The following is a 23,784-nucleotide window of genomic DNA, read 5'->3' on the forward strand; positions in this document are numbered from 1 at the left end:
TAAACTGAGGTGCTCTATACTCATTGAGGACCAGCACCATGCCTACAGAGAACGAAATTTAATTAAATAATTTTAATCCATTTCGTCTTTTATGGTGTAGGGTTTCCCAAAATTTAAAGAAAGAATCTCTTAAAAAAAAAAAAACAGTTTGATAGCTGAAAGTTTAGGGTAAGTAAATAGGTTAGGTAAGTAAATGTTTGACGGTCACAACTAGGAAATTTTGTACAAAATATGACCGAAATATTGATTGATCAACTAGAAATTGGACTTCTTTTCACAGAATTATTCGAAATCTAAGGTTCAGTCTCAATAATTTATTTTATTTATTTTCTGACTTTGCACAATCCGTATTAAGACCTGGACGTATCCTGATTATAATTGGCATTGTTGTTATCGAGATTGATCCGAATTCGAAAGTAAACCTTTACAAGGCCGAAGCCAAGCCATTGCGAAACTGCTTGCCATGCGTGAAATAATAGCACTAGTCTTCTGGCATATTAGCTGAGTAATTGGTTGAAAGGGAGACTTTAATCCAGTTTCGGTTCCTGTGGCATAGTAGCACAGCAGCTTTTGTTTTCTGCCGTTTTGAAAGAATTTTGTTACTTTAAGAGAATCTTCTTACTCTGGAAGAATAATAAGACTTTATTCCTCTTTCGGTATATGTTCAATTGGTTTACGTTAAAGTTCATAAAACAAAATTAGCAGAAAAGAGAAATATTTGAAAGAATGAAAAGTTTTTCATGCAAAAATTTGGAACTTGTGATTGCATAAAGCGAAAATCCTTTCCAAATGTTATTCTATTTAAAAAAAATTTAAAAAATCCTCTCGCACGGCCTTCGTGCTAAAGCTAAAGCTGAGTACACAATAGCGCAGGAATAGAAATAATTTATGCAAATTATAGAAATGCGTGGAGAAAGCATTTTTAATTCGGTAAGCCAGAGATAATTACAGAAAAGAAAAAATACAAATAAATTGCGTACATTTTTTAAGCTTCTTATCAGAATGATGTAAACCTTTGATATGAGCAATGAATTCCTTTAACAAGTTTATAATAATGCAATAATCATGTTGTACACTAAACAACCCGCTCACCCATTACAGATATGGAATTGGTAAAACAATGAGATAATACACTTATCCCTCAATTTACAGACAATTCTCTGAACCCAAGCTATAGCCAAAGTGTTTACAAAACGACAAAGACATGCATACAGAAGCTTTAGAGGTAAAGTTGTATTTTGGGATATTGGTATCAACAGTTAGTTTCCTCTCGATCACACTTTTATTGAATATGTAGTAAACTTCTTCTTTACTCGACTAAACTTGCGGCTTTGGCCTGTATGAGTAAAAAAACATTTGCGAGATGCCAACGACACTTAGCAACGAAACTTTTAACTGAAAACCAATGTTCACGTTTCTCTCCAATCTCTATAGATAGGCTTTTTCTTATTGTTACTCACATAGGACATTTGTTACTCACTGGATAAGTCATGCAATAGACAACTAATTCAAGTCGTTCAAGGATCCCTTTTGCTAAAATGGATTCTCTCCCTTCGTGGCTGCCTGCATTAAGTCTGTCGTTCAATCATCTAATCGTAGAACAACTTTACCAGCTGATAAAACCCTAAAACATTTTCCCTCCTATTATGGGTTGAAAGACCTCTATTTCGAAATATTCATGCCGCTCTTACTAATCTAATTTATCACTTACACACACATCATGGAGGCATATTTACTTATGCTCACATAAACATTTTTCAATTGTCCATAACACCGCGAATGGAAGAGCAGACCGCGCGTATAGACTAAGGCGTAAGTCGAGGAGTAGGTGTGTAGCGTTAAATAGAAATCAGTAAGAAGTGCCTTACCTTGGTCGTTGAAATGACTTGGCGAACTTGATTTAATGAGACCATGGCGATGATAAGGGATGTTTGAATGAATGTTAAATGAAAAGGAGTGTGGAAGGCAACCGCTTGTGCAATTTGTGTACATCGTACATCGTAATTGTAATTGTTGGCATTTATCCACTTGAACACATGTCGTCTGATAAACATTTTGTGTAACGAAGGAAAAATTCTTGACACATGTAAAATATTTACTGTAATATTCATCCGAAGACATCTAGACGAGCAACATTTAAAACATTTTACTTTATTATGACTTGAAATTGGAAAAATTATTGAAATTGTTCGAAACTTTGCAGACGAATAGCCGGAGATGATGAGCGCATTTGGACAATAGCTGTTAGATTATTTCCACTTGATAGCTCTAATATGCATCGTTGTGTGTGTGTGTGTGTGTGTGTGTGTGAAAGATTGTGTCTACGTCTCTTGATACTTTGTGTAACAAATTTTCTAAAGTGATGAACATCGGAAATATATTTTTGCTTAATAATGTTTTATCTCATTTCGTGATAATGTTTATGAAAATTGGTTTTTCATTTCACGCAGTTCGATGAGAACCCCAAAGTAATCATTTTCAATATCATTTTTGAGCGACATCGCCCATAAGATATACATTGAAATTCTTATCAATTTATCTGTTGGCGGGTTGTTCGACCGATTTCGTCCATTTTCAATACCAACCTCAGTGCGAGAACTTTCACTATTTCTGCCAAATTTGAAGTCGATAGAGTCAGGCGGACAGACGGGACAAGGAATGAGTGCAAATGCTTAATTCGATTCCGAATTTGATGCTGATAAAGAATGTATGTACTTTACGCGGTTTCTGAAGTTTCCCTCTGGGCATTGCAAACATTTTGAGGAAATCTTCCCCCTCATCCTTCGGCGACGGGTAGAAAAAAAAGGCGTCACTTTCAATAAAAGTCCCTTGCATCTCTCCTCACCAAATCCAGTAGAAATCATTTAGAACATGCTGGTTAAGTAAGGCCTTATACAGCAAGCTGAACGTCGACGCTTCACAAAAATTCAAAGATCAAAGCATTGAATAATTCTTCTGAGGCATAGAAGGAGCTCATCACCCACATTGTCGGTCGGCTCATCCAAACAAAAGTTGTGGATAATTTGCAATTAGCGTCGCATTTATTATTTTACTTTCATTCCCATCCCCCCTCCCTCTCTCTCTTTTTTTCTTTCTCTCTCTCTTTGTCTTTTTGTACATTTTTTTGGCTTTTTCTAAAGCGAATTTTTTCATTTTTTTTTTCATTAATACGCCTACATAACGACGCGTATTTTAGCATCTAATAATAGTCAGTCAACTAATTTTGCTTCCATAGCCGAACGAGTTATGCGAAGTCTGAATATTACAGCACGCAAATGCTGCGGACATAAATTTGTTGAAAATATTCTGTTGTCATACTTTTAGTTTATTGATCTTTTATTCTATTTTAAAGGGGTCTCAGCGGATTGCGTCAGTTTTCATTCGTTTGATGGTCAAACTATATTCGCAAATATATTCGAAGTCACGTTAATTCATATATACATACATGTGTAGAGCACATGTGGATATGAAGATCGTATGTGCTTGTATCTATGCTATACGTTACATTAAAAGGGGATGAATAAATGAATTTTAATGGCGTTCAACATTGAAATTTATTTCAGCTTAGATTGAACTAAGTGAGCTTCGAAGCTGTCTCTGCCACTGTGCATAACACAATTGTTAGAGTTCCATTAATGAACAGATAAAAGAAGAGCATCGCGCAATAATTCATAAAATCTAATATTTAATATGCGTTTGGTTTGGGCTTAGTCTACGAATTTATTTAAATCATATTTTTAGAAAACATTTTTTCATTTAATCAATAAATAAAAATTTTTAAATCATCTCATCTTTGAACTCGTTATAAAAGATTCTCTAAGCAGAGCTAAGATTTTCAAGATTGCCTTGAAGGCAAATCTATTCAAATGATCTGGAAATTTCCATCAGCTCTTCCATAACCTGTGGTTCTCACCTAAGTTGTAGTTCTTTATTATACGGCACACGAAAAAGTCCTCAATTTTTCATGTGTTCAACTCTCTCCTTCTTTTACTTCAACTAATCAACTGTGGTCGATCTCTCCAGCGATATACTCGTATACTTGTCACATAGAGAGTATGTCTAATATGAAATTAGGTTATGTAATGAATTGACGAAGCGCCAAAAATGTTATTATGGCAAACAAACTTTCATAACGACAAAATTTTATGAGGAAATCCGACCCGGATGGACGGACGGGTCATGACGTATACGCATGCACAGTTAACTGGCTAAACTACCGATAGGGAGGAGTGTTTATCTGAAAAAACAAGGCGTGATAAATAGCAATGTGGGCTAAATTAAGTGTCAACACAGGGCGTTTCATCTAAATTGTCTTCTAAAGTATGCTTTACATCAAGCATTTGATGGCCATAGCGACCATTGCTTTAGCATTGTGTATTTTTTACGTTAGAAAAGTAGAAATATTGGCCGCTATACTAGGAAGAACTCATAAGCCTTCCGTCTTGTCCTGATATCGTCTGGCAGAAGCATTTTGTTTTTCACTGTTCTACTAATGTTCTACAGATAAATTCAAATTATGGAAAATGCAATGTTATTTATAAGCAGCTTTTCAAGACCTGCTAAACTGAACTGATCTTTCGAATATTAATTTCAAGACTGAACATGTGGTATAGTCACGGCATCCGTTTGTTACAAAACTGCAATAAAAGTTTCATTAAAAGCTCTACTAAAACGATAATTTGCAGGCCAATGTTTTTTCTAAAAGGTAACAAAGACACTGCAAACTCTACTAACACACTTTTTGCCGATAATCTTTTATTTGTCGGCACAAAGGGAGCTTTAGATCGATTTCAAATTCAGAAGGAAGCAATCATAGGAGAGTTTATCATCAGGATAAATAAAATGCTTCGTTGCCTTACTTTTCAAGAACCAATGTAACCAATATTGTATCGTTTTCAATCACAACCTTCTTAGGCTTTACACCACAGCTTAGTTGAGTACCAAGTCTCTCTCTAGCTCTAGTGAATGCTCAGTCACTGCTCGGTAAAGGCGCCCACTAGACAGGGGCCATCCTCTTTCCTCATCTCTTTCTGATTATCACCACGTTACACGAATAAGGAACATTGGTCATATTGAAAAAGAACAAAAAAATTTTATAAATATTACAAGATCAACTCGGCGGCAAAACCGAATATCTATGGTTGGTCGTAGTGATTTACGAGTTGCTCAAATTGAAGAAAACTTAAACTGAGGAACATTACTTAACACAGTTCATACAATTGGACCCAACATCGAGTGCAAAAGATTCGGCATATTCGGATGATCCGGGTTTTCAAACATGATCAGATTCGTCTTCACGTTACGGAATCCATTCACGAAATATTAAAAGCATCGGAATTCAATTATACTCTCCCACCTCTCCACTGTTCATTGCTTCTTCTGATTACCGTTGGTTCCAATGGTTCCAAATGGTTCGGAATTCGGATATTTTGCTCCCTACCCCTATGTTAATTGGTAGTGTTTTGATTACCACTGCTTGTAAAAGATGACTCCGGTATGCTTAATTCGAGACATGCTGCTGTTGCTATGACGATACAAGCAAAGTTACAATTGCTGCAACTGGGGCGTTTATTAAGTGAAAAAGGCCCGCAATATGCCCCGTATTGCAAAATTCGTTCAAGAAGCCCTTTGTGCTAGCGAACACCAACTATGGCATAACCGTCAGTCTGAGCGGTGTTTCCATTGCTAAGAGAATGCCAAAAAAAGTTACTTTCCTTGATAGCTTCCAAAAAAGTGAGACTTTTATTACATTGGCAGCTCGATAAGAAAGCGTAGAGCGGCTGACGAAGGGCAACATTTCAAATAAATCAGTATCACATCCTTTTACGGCACGCCTTTCATTTTCATCATTTTCATCATTTTTATTAAAACACAACGGAACGAATGTGTAGCACGTATGTTTTTATTGTGCAAAGCGTTTACACAAAAGCTGTCATTTACTACAGTTTACAGTAACAACGTTGACAAGCACTCCTCTACAATTCTTTATTAAACTTATAATGATGATAACCCTGCTAATGAGTATTAAAATGAGGTAAGAGTTAAATAAAATGAAAAAAAAAAAAAAACAAGTAAAACGCGTTTCATGTAGCTTTTAAGGAATTGGAGTCACCCTGCACCACACTACCTGTTACAGGAGGATATTAAGTTTGTGTGAACGCACGCAACATCCAAAGGAACCCAGGTTGTAGTACACCTACCTTAGCTTACCTGTCTGTCCGTCCGTCTTTCAGTCTTTAATCTTGTGCTGATCCTATGAGCTGCAGTCCTAGAGGGAAATTGATGAAGTTTGGTGCGCCGACATAGTTCGGCTCTAAGAAGATTTACTGTTGATAGTAACAACTTTTTGACCGCTTTCCATATAAAGACTTCTTTTGAAAAGTTATTACAGAAGTAACTATATAAAGCGGGGTGGCGTAAGGTATTTCATGGTGAGCAGTGGCCCCATGTAATGTCGTTGCTTTTCGTGACTGAGGACAGACATCTTATAATTTATAAATTGACTTTTCTTCGAGGCAAAAGACTGACCTGGTCTGGTCGTGAGGATATCACGCCCACTAAACGTTGGCGAGTGACAGTTTATTGACGAAAGTATTATCTCCTATGGGACTTTTAATGAGAAGTTTTTTACGCCTCACTAACCACATGACCAACTTAAGTTAAGTTGCTCTGATCCTAAGACAGTGGATAATAAAAGTAAATAAATAATAAAATTTTGTTTTTGTGTTTGTTTTTTTTTTTTTTAAATTACCTGCTAAGTAATCGCGTGTACAATACGTATAATATATCAAACCTGTAGCTTTATGCCCGTAACACGGAGTCGTACAAACGCGTACACATATCCATTTAGTCATTAACTTTCTGACATATTAAACTTAAGTTTGAATTGTTAATTTTCAAGTTGTGTTTGCCAAAATATTCATAAACGGTTGTCCGCCATAAATTAAAAGCACGCGAAATATTAATTTAGTCTTAAAAATTATTGATCAAACTTCTCGTTAAAAATTAAAATAAAAATATTCTTGAGTCTCTTCAAAATTTTCAAGCGCATTCCAATTACTAAGTTGCGTTTAATTTCTCTCTGACGTCGTTGCAAATTTCCTTTTCTTTAATATCAAGCAAAAAAAAAAAAAAAAGAATTAAAGAAGTGGTCGCACTTGGTTACTTTTTATGCTGTTTTCAGTTTCAGCTTCGCGCGCACTATGCATTTCACTACATACTATAAATTTTTTGTTAAATAAATTAAAATTTTCGTTTCAACGCCTATTCGCACACTTGTCTATCAACTGATTAAATTTTATTCGTATTCAAGAAGATGCCTCGCAATCATGTGTTAGTCGCTTTTAGTGTTTAATGATTTGATCAAAATTTCCTACATTTTATTCGCACTCTTTCTTCTTTCGCTCACTATTACGGCTACGACCGCTTAGTCACCCATCGTTTGTTTGCCTTTTTAGCGGTCATTTAAAATGCTTTTCATTATTTCATTTTATGTAAAATAGCAATAAATAAGATTCTGCTCCGTTTCACGGTGTTTTCGTTTTTTTTTTTTTCAAACCAATACGCGCGAGCATTTTGCGTATGTTGCCTTTGTTGTTGCTGTTGTTGTTGTTGTTACTGTTGTGAAACAATTAATTGGATTAGCAGTGAATTAATGGAAATACGAAAACATTAAATGCATTGTATGTTAATAACAAATCCAAGGGGAAAACATTTATTTGCATTGACCTCCTAATGGCCTATGCTACTCGCGGAGAACATAACATAGGTACAAGAGAATGCTTTTCCCATTGCTTGCATGAATACATTATACTTTCCTGAAATTCACATAAGACGATAAATCTGCCGCCTTGTCTGACTGTACCCTTTTTTGTTGCTCTTATTGAACTATGAATCATAACCAAGGTAAACAATGACAGCCTATCCGCATGAGTAGCCCAATAGATAAGAACCGCTACCAAGGCAATGTTCACTGATTCAAACCTCAGTGCGGTGGAGTTTACTTTGGTCATAATCATGCTGAGCACGCAGTCGGATAACTTACCGATTGGGCGCACACACGCCAGCTTGTGGCTCTCATTCCCCCATCTCTTTCCCGCACCTCTCGCTCATTGTCATCGTGATACGCGAATAAGGGACATCTTCAAAACGCTTGGTAGAGTTTCTGGTTTATCGGTGTAATTGAATCATACTTTCTTCGAAAATGCCGCTGGCTCCACCGTTCCGCTGAAATGATGACTTGTAGTGTTCGTACATGTAATCCCAAAATTAATTAAAAATGTGTACTTTTCGTATAATGCAAGATTTCATTAAAATTTTTAAAGTTCACGTGTAGAAATAGTTGTCGAATCATCAATGAACAAACGTAGAACTATGTCACGCATCTGAATTCATAGTACGTTGGAATGTTTACCATCATCTATATCGGAATATAATTTATTGTATTTCCCTCGCGAGTGGCCTAGACGGCGGGATGATCTCTAGCCATCGCCAGTGTACAGTCTTGCTTGTGGTAGTCAGTATCTATTCATAGCTCCAATCGCACGTTACGCTTCGTAAATATTATCATAATACATTTCATAAAATGCATCGAATATGAAAGCAGATCAAAAATGACGAAAAATTCTTTTGATCTGACTGGTGAGGTGAGATAGCACACATACACTTACTTAGGACAAATTTTACTACTAATCCCCCATATTTTTCGAAAAGCTGGCCTAATTTACTTTCTCGTGCCCTTAAGACATGCTACAAACTCACCGAGCAATCGTAACTCTTTCTCTTGATGTTTTTTGGAAGTTGATGCTAGGTATGTTCCAATTTTTCGGCAAAGCGACTCTACTTGCCAGACCGCCCGTAAAACAACGGCTCTATTGCGTGTTTGAGTAAGAATGACGCCATTCTTATTGTAAAGCCCTAGATAAGCAATGAACTAACTACGCGATGATGTCAATATTATAAATACAACAAATATTATAATTATGTGAAAATTGCAATAAATGTTCATTGTAAAAGTGCAGGAGAAAAATTATCGCATATACACGCACACACACACTTAAAAAGTTAACAAGCATTTGTGTAATTTTGCTTACTTATCATGTTTTCTACTTTCTTTTGTACGTGAGATCAAAACAGGCTTTGCATTGTTGGTAATAAATAGTTGCTTGCATATTGTTTGTTTAAATGAGTACATATCGGCTTTCCAAAGCACCTCCTAAGGCAGTTAAGGAAATCGTTAACACAATTTGAGTCTTTGAAATCGAAACCACAGCTTTTTAAAAAGAAACACGACTAAGAATTCGGCAGAATATTGCTTTGCTTGCTTGGTAAACATACTTGGGTAAGGGAAGTTAAAGCTTAGCTCTTAAATGACATGTGACTTGATATGAAGTGACTCGCTTCGCTTTTCAACTATTTAACGGATCGCACGATTTTCAAAAATGCATTGACAGGTTGACTGTACTTGTGCTTGCCCGCGAGCAGAAACCAATTAGAAGTGCAAATTGGTGTTGTGCTAATGTGACGGACACCGCATATAAGGCGGCATAGCATAATCAAACTTGGCAAGTTGGAATTTTTTGTTTAGCCAAGTGCAATAAAATGTTAGTTTTCCTTTCCTGCTCTATTCATCAAATTAAGAAAAACATGCGACCATGTCTGTGCTGTTGTTTAGGCATTGAAACTGACAATTGACGTGAACTTATTGATTGATGTATAACTGAAATATTAAAGTTAGATGATGTCTATGTATGTGTGTATGTGTGTGTGTGTGTGTGTGTATGCTAAGGTTTTTTTTCAAAGTTGTTGTCTTGTTGTATAATTGATGGGAAATTTTGGTGGTAGCTTTTAGATAAAAGTACATATAAATTTTCATTTCTTTCATGTCATACTTTGTTTGCCTTACTTTCGCAAACACTTTTGAAACTAAGTAAATAGAAAACCATGCAGCTAACGGGTGCAATAAACTGCTTACAAAACGTCGACATGCATATAATTGGATTTATAATTTAGAAAAGTTCATCTGTTTCCTAACCAAACAGCGTCAGTAATTATGATTACGATGAGAGAGATCGAAAGGGAGATTAATGAACACATCCAAGCCTATGGAAAGACGTTGATAAGTGTATTACTAAGACGGGTAAAGTTTTAAAGAAGTTATCGGTGCAAGCCAGGAAGCTGAAGTTATAAGAGCCAATTAGATAAAGATCGCGTCTGTTTTACTGGTAAACCCAGTAATTTCGGGTAAATCCCTCTTTTCTTTTTCAGACCGTTCTGTTTCGACTAAAGCTTTCTCTAAGAACTTTGCTCAATTATCTAAGCATTTTTGCATTCTCGACCTTACTCTTACCAAGTTGAACAGATCAGTGTGTGAAGAAAGCGTTTCACAAAGATGCGATTGCAAATCGGGCGTCCGTACTGGCATTAACATTCGCACTCTACCTTGTTGAATAGGTCAGCGTATGAAGAAAGTATTCCGCAAAGATGCGATTGCACTCTACCTTGTACATCTACTCCAGAGAGTACACTCGTCATAAAGATAACGGGTGTCGCAGTCGTATTAAAAATTGGCGAATCAACTGTTGTGCTTTTTTCCTAAAGAAGGGCAACTAAAAATATTTAAAAAAATATATATTTTAGATAAATGGCGATTGAACCCGCGAACACCGATTTGCTAGTCGCGACTCATGTCTTTAGAAAAGAAGAAGAGAGCAATCTCACAGTAACTCTAGAGTCATGCAATCGTGTCTATATTGTTAGCTGCGCGTTGTATCTTCACATGCATGGTTATCTTTGCCAAGTGGACCCAAGTAGGGTCTTTAAGCAGAAATTAGTCTTCATAAGCCCCTAAACGGCGGTAACATTAGCGTCCCTAAAGTAATTTTAAGAAGAAAATAGAAACTAAATGGCGACAGTGAGCGAAGATCGACGAAGCAACCGAGCCGATAATCCTCATGCGCTATAGAAACAAAATATCATTAATTATTTAAAGTGAATTTTAAAATGGGTGTGAAGTTCTTATTACAGTTAACAGTACAAAGTGGGTTTATTTGCATCTGTGATTGATTGGCTTTCCACAAATAATCTACTGGAAGCAAAGACAAACAAATGAAGGTGCCCTTTGAGATAAAAACTATTAGCTTATATTTAGGAATTTCATGCTCAAGTTCAGTATAACGTAAACTTAAAACACTCTTGCTTTCAAAAGAGAGAAACAAAGAAAATTGTACTTATAGTCTGCAGATGATCTTGCAAGACTTGTACAAAAATTCAAGAAAGTTGATTGCTTTCTCCCAATACTACAGTGCTTTGAAGTTCAGTTTTTTGTGAAAATGGTTGAAAGTTTCAAATACTCTTTAAAGTATATATATTTTTGAACAATATTGAATTCTAAAGTGAAACAGACAAGTGTGCTTGCCCGCTGATTGGTCCGTGTTTGTCCGTCCGTCCGTCCGTCTGGGTGTGTTTCTGATGTGATGAATGAATCTAAATCAGTCCAAGCAGAATCAACATCGACAGAGCTTTAGCAGAGATATTGTCAATGCGGGGACCAAAGACGAACTTGCGCCCAAGGGTTACCGCAAGACATTGCATTGAATCTATAAGACCAATGGAATAGATATGTTTCTGCCAATGTTCTTTCATGAAAAATGAAAAAATTTGCCTCACCTTCTAACCTCTAATTTTGATTGTAAACATAATAATTAAGACATGTTTTAAGTTGTTAGCTGTATATATGCATTTGTTATACCCTATACCATTTGTGGTACAAGGGTATACAAAGTTTGCGCGGATCTAAGTCGCTCTAAACGTGTCTGTTCGTTTGTCCGCCTTATTTTCTTTTGTTCGACTTACAAATTGCAATTTTTAGGATATGTAGACGATATTTTGTACATGAATATGTTTTCGCCCATGGACGAACGCTATTTGATCACTTCCCATGCAACACCTTATTTTGAATATTAGTTGTACGTGTCAGTGTAAGGTGATGTAGGCTATTCAATGATGTGCCGTGTACCATTATAGTGTGTCCGATTAAATTCCACTTTTTTTATATTAAATCCTTTCTTTTGTTTTTATGAAGTATTTCGTAGTTTATAAGAAATCTTCTCCAATCATTAAAGCACTTCTAGAAAGATTGAATTAAAATTTAACGCCAAATTTGCCTTCGTTTATTGCATTCTTTCGTTAATGTTGGTCCAAAAATTAAATTGATGCCTCATCTCTGTAACACTAGTTTCAATGGCCTATTGACATAATCTTCTACTGTCCTCTTCAACAACATTCGCGAATTCCAATGGCAAATGCAATCGATTATATTGTTTTATCCTGCTCTCTATCCTTTCCTGTTATCTGCACCAATATTTCCGTTCATTGTGATCTTGTATCTCATAAACAGGTTTCTGCAGAAAAATATTTCCCATTGATGAAGGAGACGATTTCGAAAGCATTAAACGATTTCATTTGCATTATGCATTATGATGAAATGTTTACGCTTCCTTGCGTGAGGAAGGCGTGCTTCTTCGCTTGGTATCCATAGCATTATATTCATAGCATTCTCGTAATCTTTTCATTGATGCACCTTTATTAGACGGATTCTTTTCATGCCGCCGTATTATACTTTCGTTTAATCAGAAACAAAATCTGTGATTTTTCTACCGTACGAGGTCCCCAGAGGTTTGTTTTAGACAAAAAGACATTTACTTACTCTATCTCTTTACCAAGCGATTTTCGAGAAGAGTGTAATTAAGCCAATATCAGTAGGTACACGATTCCATGTAAGTGTATGTAAATGAGTTTATGTGGACGCATATCCATATATAGTATTCGTAGCAGATATGCTGGATATCCTGGTGTATCTGTAACATATAGTCTTTTGAGTATATTTCAAGCTTACAATTGTTCTCTTCTTTAGTATTGAGTGAAAGGATTATGTTTCGATTTTCTTTTTTCTTATTATCCCTTCTCATCTCTTCTTCGAAAGCTTTTCTCAACGTTTTTACATTAGAAAAGAAAAGTCAACGAAAAGTTTATTGATAAATGAAAGAAAGTTATTTTTAGTACTAAACAAATTGAAAAGTTTCTTAAGCTTTTGCATTGAAAAAAAATAGCTGACGGTTTGGTTCTGAGAAGAGTGAAAGTGTCTATCAAAAAGCTTACATGCAAATAAAACAAAGTCTAGCGTTGAAAAGCGCGAAAAAATGTCGCTAGTCATAATTGAAAACAAACACTAGGAGAGCGAGTGAACGAAAACGAACTAAAATGAGAAAAACTTTTCCATTTGTATGCAATACTCATGTGCATGTATGCCTAGAGCTCGAATAGTGAAGCAATGGACAAGTGGGAATGACACGGAAATTAATCAATTTTCCTTTCTTGCTTATACCGACAAAAACAATTTGCTTCATATCGGAAAACACCATGGCGCTTTCAGTTTCGATTTTCTTCCGTCGTTTTACTGCACATCTCAAATTGAGATAATTAATTAATTTTTTCTATTCGTTTTGGAAATGAACTTGAATGCTTCTTCTTCATTTTATTGGTAACATGCTTACGGCAAGCTTAACATAAATGAAAACTCATACCCATGGTATACTAAGGAATTTTTCTTTACACGACCCCTAATGCCCAATGCCGGTACTATTTCAAATTCGCTATACCTTCCCATTGATTTGTAAACAATTTCATCTGTTTTTCAATCGAATTCGCTATAAAGGGTGTGAAGTTACATTTAAATATAACAAGCAAAGGGACAACCTAAAATTTTTTTGCAGAGCTCTGTAAAGCCGTTAACAGAATTCTGTTAAACGAAGTCTCCGAGGGATTTAACTCAAAATATTAATTATTGGAGCTAAAATGTAATAAAATCGTAACCTCTGCCTCCTTCTTTTACCGTGTTACACGAATCCGTCTTATATCAATCGTATCATAATTATAAAAAAGATGCCTTTGGTTTTTGTTCCTCCCTCCTTACACACCGTCTTTGGTCTTTGGTAGTGCTGTCGCTTTGAGCATTTTTATACCCTACATTGCATATGGCACAGCGTATATTATGCACATATATAAAACCCAGTAAAGCTTAAGATATACTTAAGTTTTATTATACCGATCGATTCAGAAAACGATTCAGAAAATGATCCTGAATCAACTTAAGCCTATATGTCCATCTGTCCACCTGATGTCCGCCCGTAATTTTGTGTTTAACGTACAAGTCGCACAAGCATACCGATGTGCTTTCACCCAAGGACGAACTGAACAGACTGAAAATGGTTCGGATCGGTCTACTATCTTGATTATTTTGAAAAGTCGTTACATGCAAAAAAAAATTCAAATTAAAAAATCTTGCAACAAAACTCGTTGTATAATAGTTGAATTTTAAAACATTTGCGATGAAAACTGATCCATGGTAGCAACTTAGCAACACAATTAACGGTAGGGAACTTCGATGACATAGGTCCATTTTGTAGACCCCAACATTTATAAACAAGTGCTTATATGAGGAAGAAATACAATTTCTTATTTTTTTTGATGGAAACTAAAAAATAATAAAAGTTTTGAAAATTAAATGAATTTTACTATATTTGGATTATGTCGTGTGAGGTTTTGGACACTCCCTAATGTGCTGGCTTTGGTGAAAAAAATGTCTTTGGGTGATAATAATCAGTAATTGTCGATGAGTTACGAGAAAAAAGGAGCGAATAACTTTACTAGGCGAAGCAGTGTAGAGTATTTAATGGTCGGTCTTGCCAGACTGTAATATGTTTACTTCTTTTCTTTACGTTGTAAGCTGATCTTAAAAAACTTCTTTTCCTTATGGTTGCTGCTTCATTTTGTTCCGTAAGACCTCCCTATCACATATACTTCGTATTCTTATTCATGTCATCATATCTTACACTGAAATAGTACAACGCCATTGTTAATTATTTAGTTATATAGTATACGAATATTGCACATTGTCTGCTGCTGGACACGACCGCAATAGCGATTAACATACAAATTTAAGTTAACAACCTTTTGTAAAGTTTAAATCTATTGATTATTTTCTGCCGAATGTAGGTTTCTATCAAATATGTCTACTCTTACACATCACATCACATCATTAACATACGAATTAATCTTCTTTTCTCTCTTTCTTTTAGGTAAGTGAACAAATTCCTCATCTTTCGGGTAAGAAATGGCTTGAAAAAGAAAACATGTATTGAATGCAAGTAATAAGCGCAAATACAATGTAAAAGTAAAATGAAAAGATAAGGTATAATTGGAGTTCCTCTCTAAAGGAAATATCATTAAACACTGTACAACATGTTACATTGTGAATAACATAGTTATTATTATATATATTAAACCTCTATGCACGTTACATCTGCCTGCATATATGTAATCATTAGAGAACAAAAATGAAATGCATTATGGCGGAGTTCAATGGCAAGGCGAAGAAAGTGGTAAGGGAGAGAGAAAGAGAGATAGACAGAGAGAGAAGGAAGTAAAATTGAGTTAACAGAAATGATTTCCTTGCCACAATACTTGCTGTAGCTTTTTGGCCTCTACTCTATCGCAACGGGTGTGTATTTGTGCTTGCTTTCAGACTATCGCCCCGAAAAAGTAGGCAAATATTTTATTGTACCTTTCTTCATCACCTATTCTATGTACGGTCTGCTAAGTCGTAGCCGTAGAATCATGTTGCGTGTTTGTAACATATTGGATGTCAGCTAACATCCAATATGCGTTTCAAAGACAATAAAATACGTGACGATATTACATTCACAAGTAATCTTAAGCGATCAAATTTAATTGTAATGATCAGCAAGACTTAATTCTTTAGCTTATTGGGGGCAAAACTAAATAAATCTTTTTGTTTTTTTTTTACAACAAGCCAGCCGGGGGATGGGCCTTCATATGTGCCACGTGCACAGAACAAACGTAAGAGCAGGGAGAAAGAAGTCGGGAAGGACGAATACTGTGCGGCCCTAGCTGAGATGTGCAGGAAGTGTGTGCCCCACTTGCTATTCTAGTAATCAGAGAGAGTCAGAGTAGTAGGGCTACGAACCCACGCCAGTCGTAATTAAAATATGTCATCAATTTAGCCAGAGAAATAAATCCTATGATTAAAGTCTTAAAGCACTAACATCTAAGGCTGTTGGCCTTTTTGCAAACCTCTACCGCACTTGAGTTTTTTGAACCCACAACCATTGAGTTGTTAGAGCCGGATTGTTTACCTACTCAGCCACCCAGGTGGATAACATATTTTTGATTTTCTATCTATTGCTCTAATGTTTTTGGTCGAATCACGATCGCACTCTATTTTTTAATTGATTTGCGAACTTAACTGAAGACCATGAATGCCAATCTTCAATTTTCTAGCTCAATTTCAAGGATATTTTTGAACCACCTAATGCAAGGACATTCTGAAAGACAGACTTGATTGCATCAACTGTCTATGCACAGAATTTATGAGATCTCTGAAGTTTATCGCTGCGGTGGTAAAGTCAGTCGACAAACTTATTATACTTAGCGATTGGGTGCAAATCCATCAGCCTATGTCATATCTTTTCTTTCTGACCGTTACCGACGTACACCTATAGGAGACGTCCCCTAAGTGAGCAACAGAAATATTAATCCTGGCTTTCAAATAGTTCAGGCACTCGTAGTAGGCGGTACCAATTCCAAGACATACATATACGCACTCGTCAAGGTCTTTTGCTGTTAAAGAGCTTTGACTTAATAACATTTGGCTGATGATGATAGTTGACGATGATCTAATTCGAAAGATGTAAATATAATGTAAATGTATTTGTTATAAAAATAATGTGCGAACAATCGCTTGTTTCGATTGTTTTTCGTCAATTAGCTCATATTCCTAAAATAATTTTGGCATAAATAATTTATGTGTTTTCGATAACGTTTACCTATAAATTTTAAGTAAAACCATAGCAATGACTTACATTTAATCAAACATTTTGATTAACTGTTGTTACTATTGTGGTTATTATTTTACTTGTGTGCTCGCTGTGAACACTGCGCAAGGACATTTACCTTAATTGTACAAACGCCAACAGTTTGCTGGTTTGTTAGTGTCAGTTGTGACGCGGCCGTGGCGGTATTTGCTAAATTTCTGCATAACACATACGACCCCACTTTGCTGTCTATGCGGTTCGTTTCGATGGCAAGAGTTGACAGCGCAACCCACCCTTGATGTTTTCATATATACATCGTCAGGTGCAAAGATATGCACAAAGTATTTTATACGCAGAGGAACGTATGTGTACGTATGTGTACGTGTGTGTGTGTATTTGCCCATAGAATATTTCCTCTAGAAAGAGAATTTTTTTTTTAAGAAACATTTAGAAAACTTGTTAGTTAGTTAGTTAACTTTTAACTCTTTGGCAAAACAGTTGTCATCAATGTACGAGAAAATCTAAACATAACGGTAAATCAATCAAATCAAATAAAAACAACAACAATAGACCACAAATACTTTTGTTTTTTCTACCATTTAACGCAAAAAGAGAAAAGAAAAAAATTGATTTTTTGTTTGTTTGTCGTTCTTATGTTGTAGTTAAAATTAAAGTAAAAGTTTATTATCCTTTTAAAATTGTACCCTGAAAAGTTATTGCCCTCTGGTGCGGCATGAAAATGAAAATCGATAAATTTGCATAATTTTTAATGTATGGATTGCTCGCTTGCTTTGCTGCGATGTAAAGCTATTTGTGCTTAGTTTCGTTCGCTTACTGCGATAATTGACCGATTTATACGTAAGTAGCGCTGCTAAGTTGTGTGCAAAGAACTATTCAAGAAACCATAAAATTAAATTCTAAAATTAGATACGTGTCTCGTGTGGTCATATACAGGAAAGAATAGGAATCAAGGAAATTGTATTCTTTTATATCGACTGCATCAGGTTAGTCGATTATTAGCAAAGTCCCTTAAGATTCGATGGAAATGTTGTAATTGCTTATTTATCACTTGTATGATCTTCTTCTAATTTGATCCGTTCGAATTTTAAATGAGAACATGTTCGCCTAGTTCAGGTTTTCGTCTCAATTTCTACAATATTCAGAATTTCATCCAGGAGCGGATGTTCGATACGAAATGATCTAAAGCTAAGCCGGTACATGAGAAAAGTGCATTACATGATGATACATAAAGTATGTAAGAAAGTTATATTTAGCGGGCGCTGAATCTCGCATACCCACCATTATGCTTATCGCCTTCTACCGTCCAACCTCTTTTATTCGATATCCACATCGCTGGTGTTATTAAGAACAAAATAATCGCTGTGTCTTCCGTATTCATTTTAGGATTAACCCATTTTTAGGCAGATAATATGTCTTCATTTGAGGAGTGTACAAAATGGTTTTAAACATTCTGTGTTGTTTGCTTGTTATGATAAATGAGCATAAAACCATAAAAAAGTGAAAAAAATTAAAATTTAATCAATTGTAAGTTTGTGTGGGTATGTCCGATTTTTTCATTTTTACGCGTAAAGGCTACACTGAAACTTCCAATGTTTTTACGATACTTGAAGTTTGTACTTTCGGTTATGCGACCAGGAGAGTGCCCAACACATACACCGGTCAGACCCACAGACAGACGAACATGGCTAAATCAACTCAGAATTTCACGCTGATCAAGAATATCTGTTCTTTATAGGGCCTCTGAAGCTTCCTTTTGGGTGTCACGCACATTATGAATAGAAAAAAAAAATAAAATGACTATACTCCCATCTTACAGTGGTGGGCATGAAAATTATATTGGTTGTGTGCATGGGAAAAAAATACAGCAGATCAATGAAGCTGTGCAGACCGGTTGTAGGCAAAACGTTCATCTATTTGCAACAATTATTCGCCTGCTTCTGTAGGTTTATTGGAATTCTTAACTAATTTTTCTTATGATAGCTTTAGTGTTGCTGTACACTTGCTTTAGAATCATGAAGTCAGAATCGTTTTCCAACGTGACCTGGGAAACTCAGCTAAGAATAAACATAGGATAAGTTTCAACTTCCCATTTCTCAGTCGTTTAATAGGAGACTAATCCTTCCTTTATTCGTACGTCTTTTGAGTGGTTAGTTATATTAAAAAATAAATCGGATAATTATTATCGTTGAAGTGGAAATAGTTCGTGTTCTCCCAATTAAAATGGCGGCGTCCGCTCATTCCGAGGATCATATCATAATTTTTTCATCAATTGTCTCAGGCAAGAACGAGAATATTTTGGTCGATTAATTTACATTTACTAGAGATTTATTTCTTAGCAAAATCATTATCAGAAATGTAAATTTGATTTTTTATGGTAAAAGGTTCACATCGACTCATTGTTTGCACTAAGGGATTTGAATGAAATCTTCTTTTGCTTCTGCCTCTTTATGGCAATCGCTTAAAACTGAGAGACCTGCCTTCTCTCGCAATCGGAGCGTATCTGCCAGAAGTTACTTTTGTATACATTTAATATACATAATTGATTCACCACATTTTTTTAAAGGGAAATCAGTATTCATGTTGTTTCGCGTCCAACTCGTAATTATAAGACCTTAGTGTTGGTGCAATGTAGTCGTTCAGTCCGCTTCGGACTACCCGGCTTTTTGTCCTTCTGACTCCATTACTCGTACCAAAAGGTCTATTCTTTAGCATGCTCACAATTGAATCGATCGTCTCTAATTGCCAGATTACATATATGTTCGTATATAAACGTATCTAGCTCTTGAGCTCTGCTCGCATTAACTATAATGTTAGACTTAAGCAGTAAGTTACCGTTGTTATCAATTAATTAATTCACTAGACCATCTTTTAAATATTGTTTTGCTTTAACTACGGGTCACATAAACGTTAGTAAAGCTACTAAGTTAATTAAGGTAACCTTCAGTTTATTTGTTAATTTTTATTCCAAGTTTCTTGTATCAATTATTATAAACATTAATTTAAGATTTAGTTCAATGAGTATTAGTCGATACTCGAATATCCTTTGAACTAAAAAAATAATCAAGCGTTCGAAGCAGTGGCTTTCGGCAAACCAAACCGCAATTTCAACCTCTAAACCCAGCTTATCGAGGAGGCACTTTGCTTCACGAACCCCCCGGTCTTGTAAGAGCGTATTTAAAATTTGCAGGGAAGATGACAAATCGTCGTTGATAATGATGATCGTAAAAAATGTTATAAATTAAAAATTTAAAACTTACTATAGAAGGTTTGTCTTAGATCTCAAAATTATTGATCACCTATGAGTTCTTCTATTATATAAAAGACGGGGTATTCCAGGGTGAAAAATGATTTCTTAAAGTCAGAATGAGTTGAGAGATTTTCTTCAAAGCAAACTTTAAGAAAAATTTCCGACAGATTTAAAATTCTACCACTTCTACCGTCCTTACCACCCTTACCGACACAATTAAAAATTAAGAAAGATATTTATTTGAAAGAATTGGTTACTGTTTGCATATACCAAGCCGGCACTTGTGTCGCATGGAACAGGATATTGAAAGAAAATTTTCCAATCGCAAATGCATGCGCAAGTCTCAGCTTCGGTGTCATCTTCAGTATGATTCCGATGATTGTTTTCATGCTTTCGAAGAAGAATTCGACTCAATCGATGCTTCTTACTTTATATCCTTCTTGCAGGGCGTTGCCACAGAGTTACAATTGTCATAGGACAGCATTCTGGTTCTATTTCATATCTCGGATTTTCTCATTTTGAATTTCTTAACTTTAATTAAACGAAAGGTCGCTTTTGCTACCAAAGGCCAAAGCTTTTAAAAATAAAACCTCTATTATTTATTAACGAATTCCTTTTATAATTAGACAATAAATATGCAGGAAACTTTGCTAATGCTAATAACAGTTGTATGTTCAGCGCTTTTGCAATTCTTACTTACTTCTATTTCCGTTCCGTTTTTATCAGCACCATAAAGCTTAGCTGTTTGTTCTTTTACTCGTATATTCATGCTTAACATTTACCTATGTAGGTAAGAGCGGGTTGGCTTTCAAATTTATGACCGCGAATTTCAATTAAATTTCTTTCAAGTTTTCAAAACTATTTATTGTTTAGTGTTTTGATTCAAAAACATTAGCTTTGATTCTTTTCACTTCCGATACACGAGAAAAAAAATAAATAAAAGGTGGAAAATGTTTAATTATTCATCAAAGTAATCCCCCTTAGATATAATACACTTACGCTAGCGCTTTGTCCAAGAGTTCTTTCGGCGATTCGGTCTTTATCTTCTCAATCGTGGCAAAACCCACATCTTTTATGGAAAAGTCGTAGGGGGCCAAGTCAGCTGAATACGGTGGCTGAGTCATGATTACTGTGCTGATTTTGGCCAGAAAATTACAAAAAAGCAATGACCTGGCGCGTTATCCATGAGCGGTTGTTCCTCACTTCTAGAATTTTTTTCGCATGCGAACTTTCTTCATGCTTTTTTGCTTCATGCGAACAGCGCATATCTTCCGACTTTCTGGCAAGAACTCATCATGCAACGGGCCATTGCTACGATAGGAGACAGTGAGCAAAACCTTCACCTTTGACTGAACTTGGCGAGCTTTTTTCGATCCGAGGCTTTTCTGGCCACTTTTACTGTAATGACTGGGCGTTGATCTCGACCTCATAACCGTGCACTCTTATTGCGTCACCAGCTATGATCCTTTCGAGCAAACGTGGACTGTCGTTGACGTCATTCAACAGCTCCTCAGCGATGCTATCGCGGTAGTCTTTTGCAATTTGGAACAAACTTCACTGCCACAGATTTCATGCCCAAAACACTTGATAAAATTTCGTGATATGAGTCGACATCCCCATGAATTTCGTTAATAATGATTCGACGATTTTCTATAGTATTTTTCTTCACTGCTTGAAGATGTTCATCGTTTGTTGACGTACTGGAGTGTCCAAGAACGGCGTCGTCATTAACATCTTCTCGGCCGTCTGTGAAGAAGACTATTCGAAACTATTCGAAAAATTCGAAGATCGGAATTTGTAAAGTCAGCTTTTTTTGAACACACCTCGTATATTTCGCGTTTAAAAGTAATCGCAGAAACATTGAAGAATATTAATAAGGATATAAATATGATTTCTTGCAATGGTGTTGGCAAAAAAATAATTACGATTTTTTTAGTGTAAAGAAAATACTTATTGTTATTGGGATAAGCTTAAAAGAGTTTTCTTCTGGCGTCTTAACTAAAAAAAGGAAAAAAAAAACATGAAATGATCTTCTCCCGTATGTAGGGAATGGCCCAGAAACTCTGCTTTGGTTAAAGCACAAGAAGAATAAATAAATAAATTTGTTGTTCTCATTATTGTGCAAATAAATATTTTGTTCATGTTACCAAAATATATTTCAAATCATAATCATTAGAGAATTTGATTAAAAGTAGTGGTATAAACAAACACACAAATGAAACAAATTTTTCCCCCTGAAATACAAAACATGAACAATTTTTATTTACTTCTGCTAAGTTTCACTTAATCGCAACTAAACCGTTGCGGTTCCATTGTGTGTACGTTTTATTGACAAGTTGCCAAATTTTCAATTCTTATGATAGAAAAAAAAATAAAAAAGAAAAAAAGTGGGATTTCAAATGGAAATTGTTTGTTTGTGCTTGAATTTGGATTCGCATTAACTGAAATTCACCTGAAAATCAATTTGCTGTTAAATGTTTGCAAAACACAAACTTCTTAATGTACGCTCATATCAACACATTTGTATATCTTATCCTTTATATCTGCATATATACACATATATATACATATATATATGTATATATATATATAAACATATATATACATATATATACACATATATATATGTATATATATATATAAACATATATATACATATATATACACATATATAAAAATATATATATAGTTTATTAAAAATACGGAAGTAGTTTACAAAGTTTAACATGCGACGGACGGCACCCATCCCTTTAAATAAGAAAAACCCAAACTTTCACTTTTATGCGCTTACGTAGCGCAATCGCAAAAAAGATTTATCAAAAAAAAAATAAAATAAAACAAGTAAAGCAAAACTGTTGGAAATGAAAAAAAAAGTTACTTTCTTAGCATGTCTATCACTGTCTGGTGCGGTGAACGTCTCACACGTGGTCTAGAGCTCAATAAAGTTAAACGTCCTGCATGTCGTTTTCGTCGTTTTTTCTTTCCTCGTTTTAATTGATCACAGTTTTATATGCATATCTACACATCGACATTAGAAAAATTGCGCACGCCTCGCTCTTATTAATGTATAATTGCGTGTATTTTATAGCAACACATAAGAAAAGTGTAAGAAACTGTCGTTTATGTGTGTGTCGCCCTGTTAATATTCACCCGAATCACTTCCATGCATATTTATCGATTTGTGAGACTAATTAAGTCGTTGTCGTTGTTATTATTTTCTTTTAATCAGTTCAAGCAATTTAAAAAGACAATTTAAAAGACATAACAGAAGCTAACAAAAAAAAAAAAAAAAAAAAAACGAAAGAAATAGAAACGTAAACCGTAAACTTCAATCTACAAAAAGTAAAAAATACATAGCGTAGCAGATCTGCTTTAAAATGAGCGATAGTGATACGGTAAGTGTATCTAGTATATAATCGAAATGACAAAAAATTATAATATTTTCGAGTATGCACGGCTAGAGCTACGTTTACATTTGCGTTCACCATCAGAGTATAGTGATTTTTTACCTCGCTTGTCAAGCAAATCCAGAGATACGATGCGAAAATACAATAAATCATATACGTGCGCGCTTTGGGTTCCGAATCGCACAGCAACCCATATATCTGGTCCTATGTCCGCTAA

The 23,784-nt window shown here is 35.3% G+C and overlaps 1 protein-coding gene across 2 annotated transcripts in view; it reads left to right on the forward strand.

Annotated features, from left to right (window-relative positions):
* The window catches only part of LOC119638762 (microtubule-associated protein tau), a 46,397-nt gene that overhangs the window by 1,745 nt on the left and 20,868 nt on the right, over positions 1-23,784 (forward strand). The window contains exon 1 of one of the 2 annotated variants that reach the window (XM_038035752.1): positions 23,450-23,555. The exons of the other annotated variant lie outside the window; for it this stretch is intronic. Coding sequence (XP_037891680.1) covers positions 23,538-23,555 — 18 coding nt within the window. The 5' untranslated portion in view covers positions 23,450-23,537. Of the gene's footprint in view, positions 1-23,449; positions 23,556-23,784 lie in introns of those variants that run through there. 2 annotated transcript variants of the gene reach the window in all.

Source organism: Glossina fuscipes, unplaced genomic scaffold (genome assembly GCF_014805625.2).
Source record: "Glossina fuscipes isolate IAEA_lab_2018 unplaced genomic scaffold, Yale_Gfus_2 109, whole genome shotgun sequence".
In the NCBI taxonomy this organism is placed as follows: Eukaryota; Metazoa; Arthropoda; class Insecta; order Diptera; family Glossinidae; genus Glossina; species Glossina fuscipes.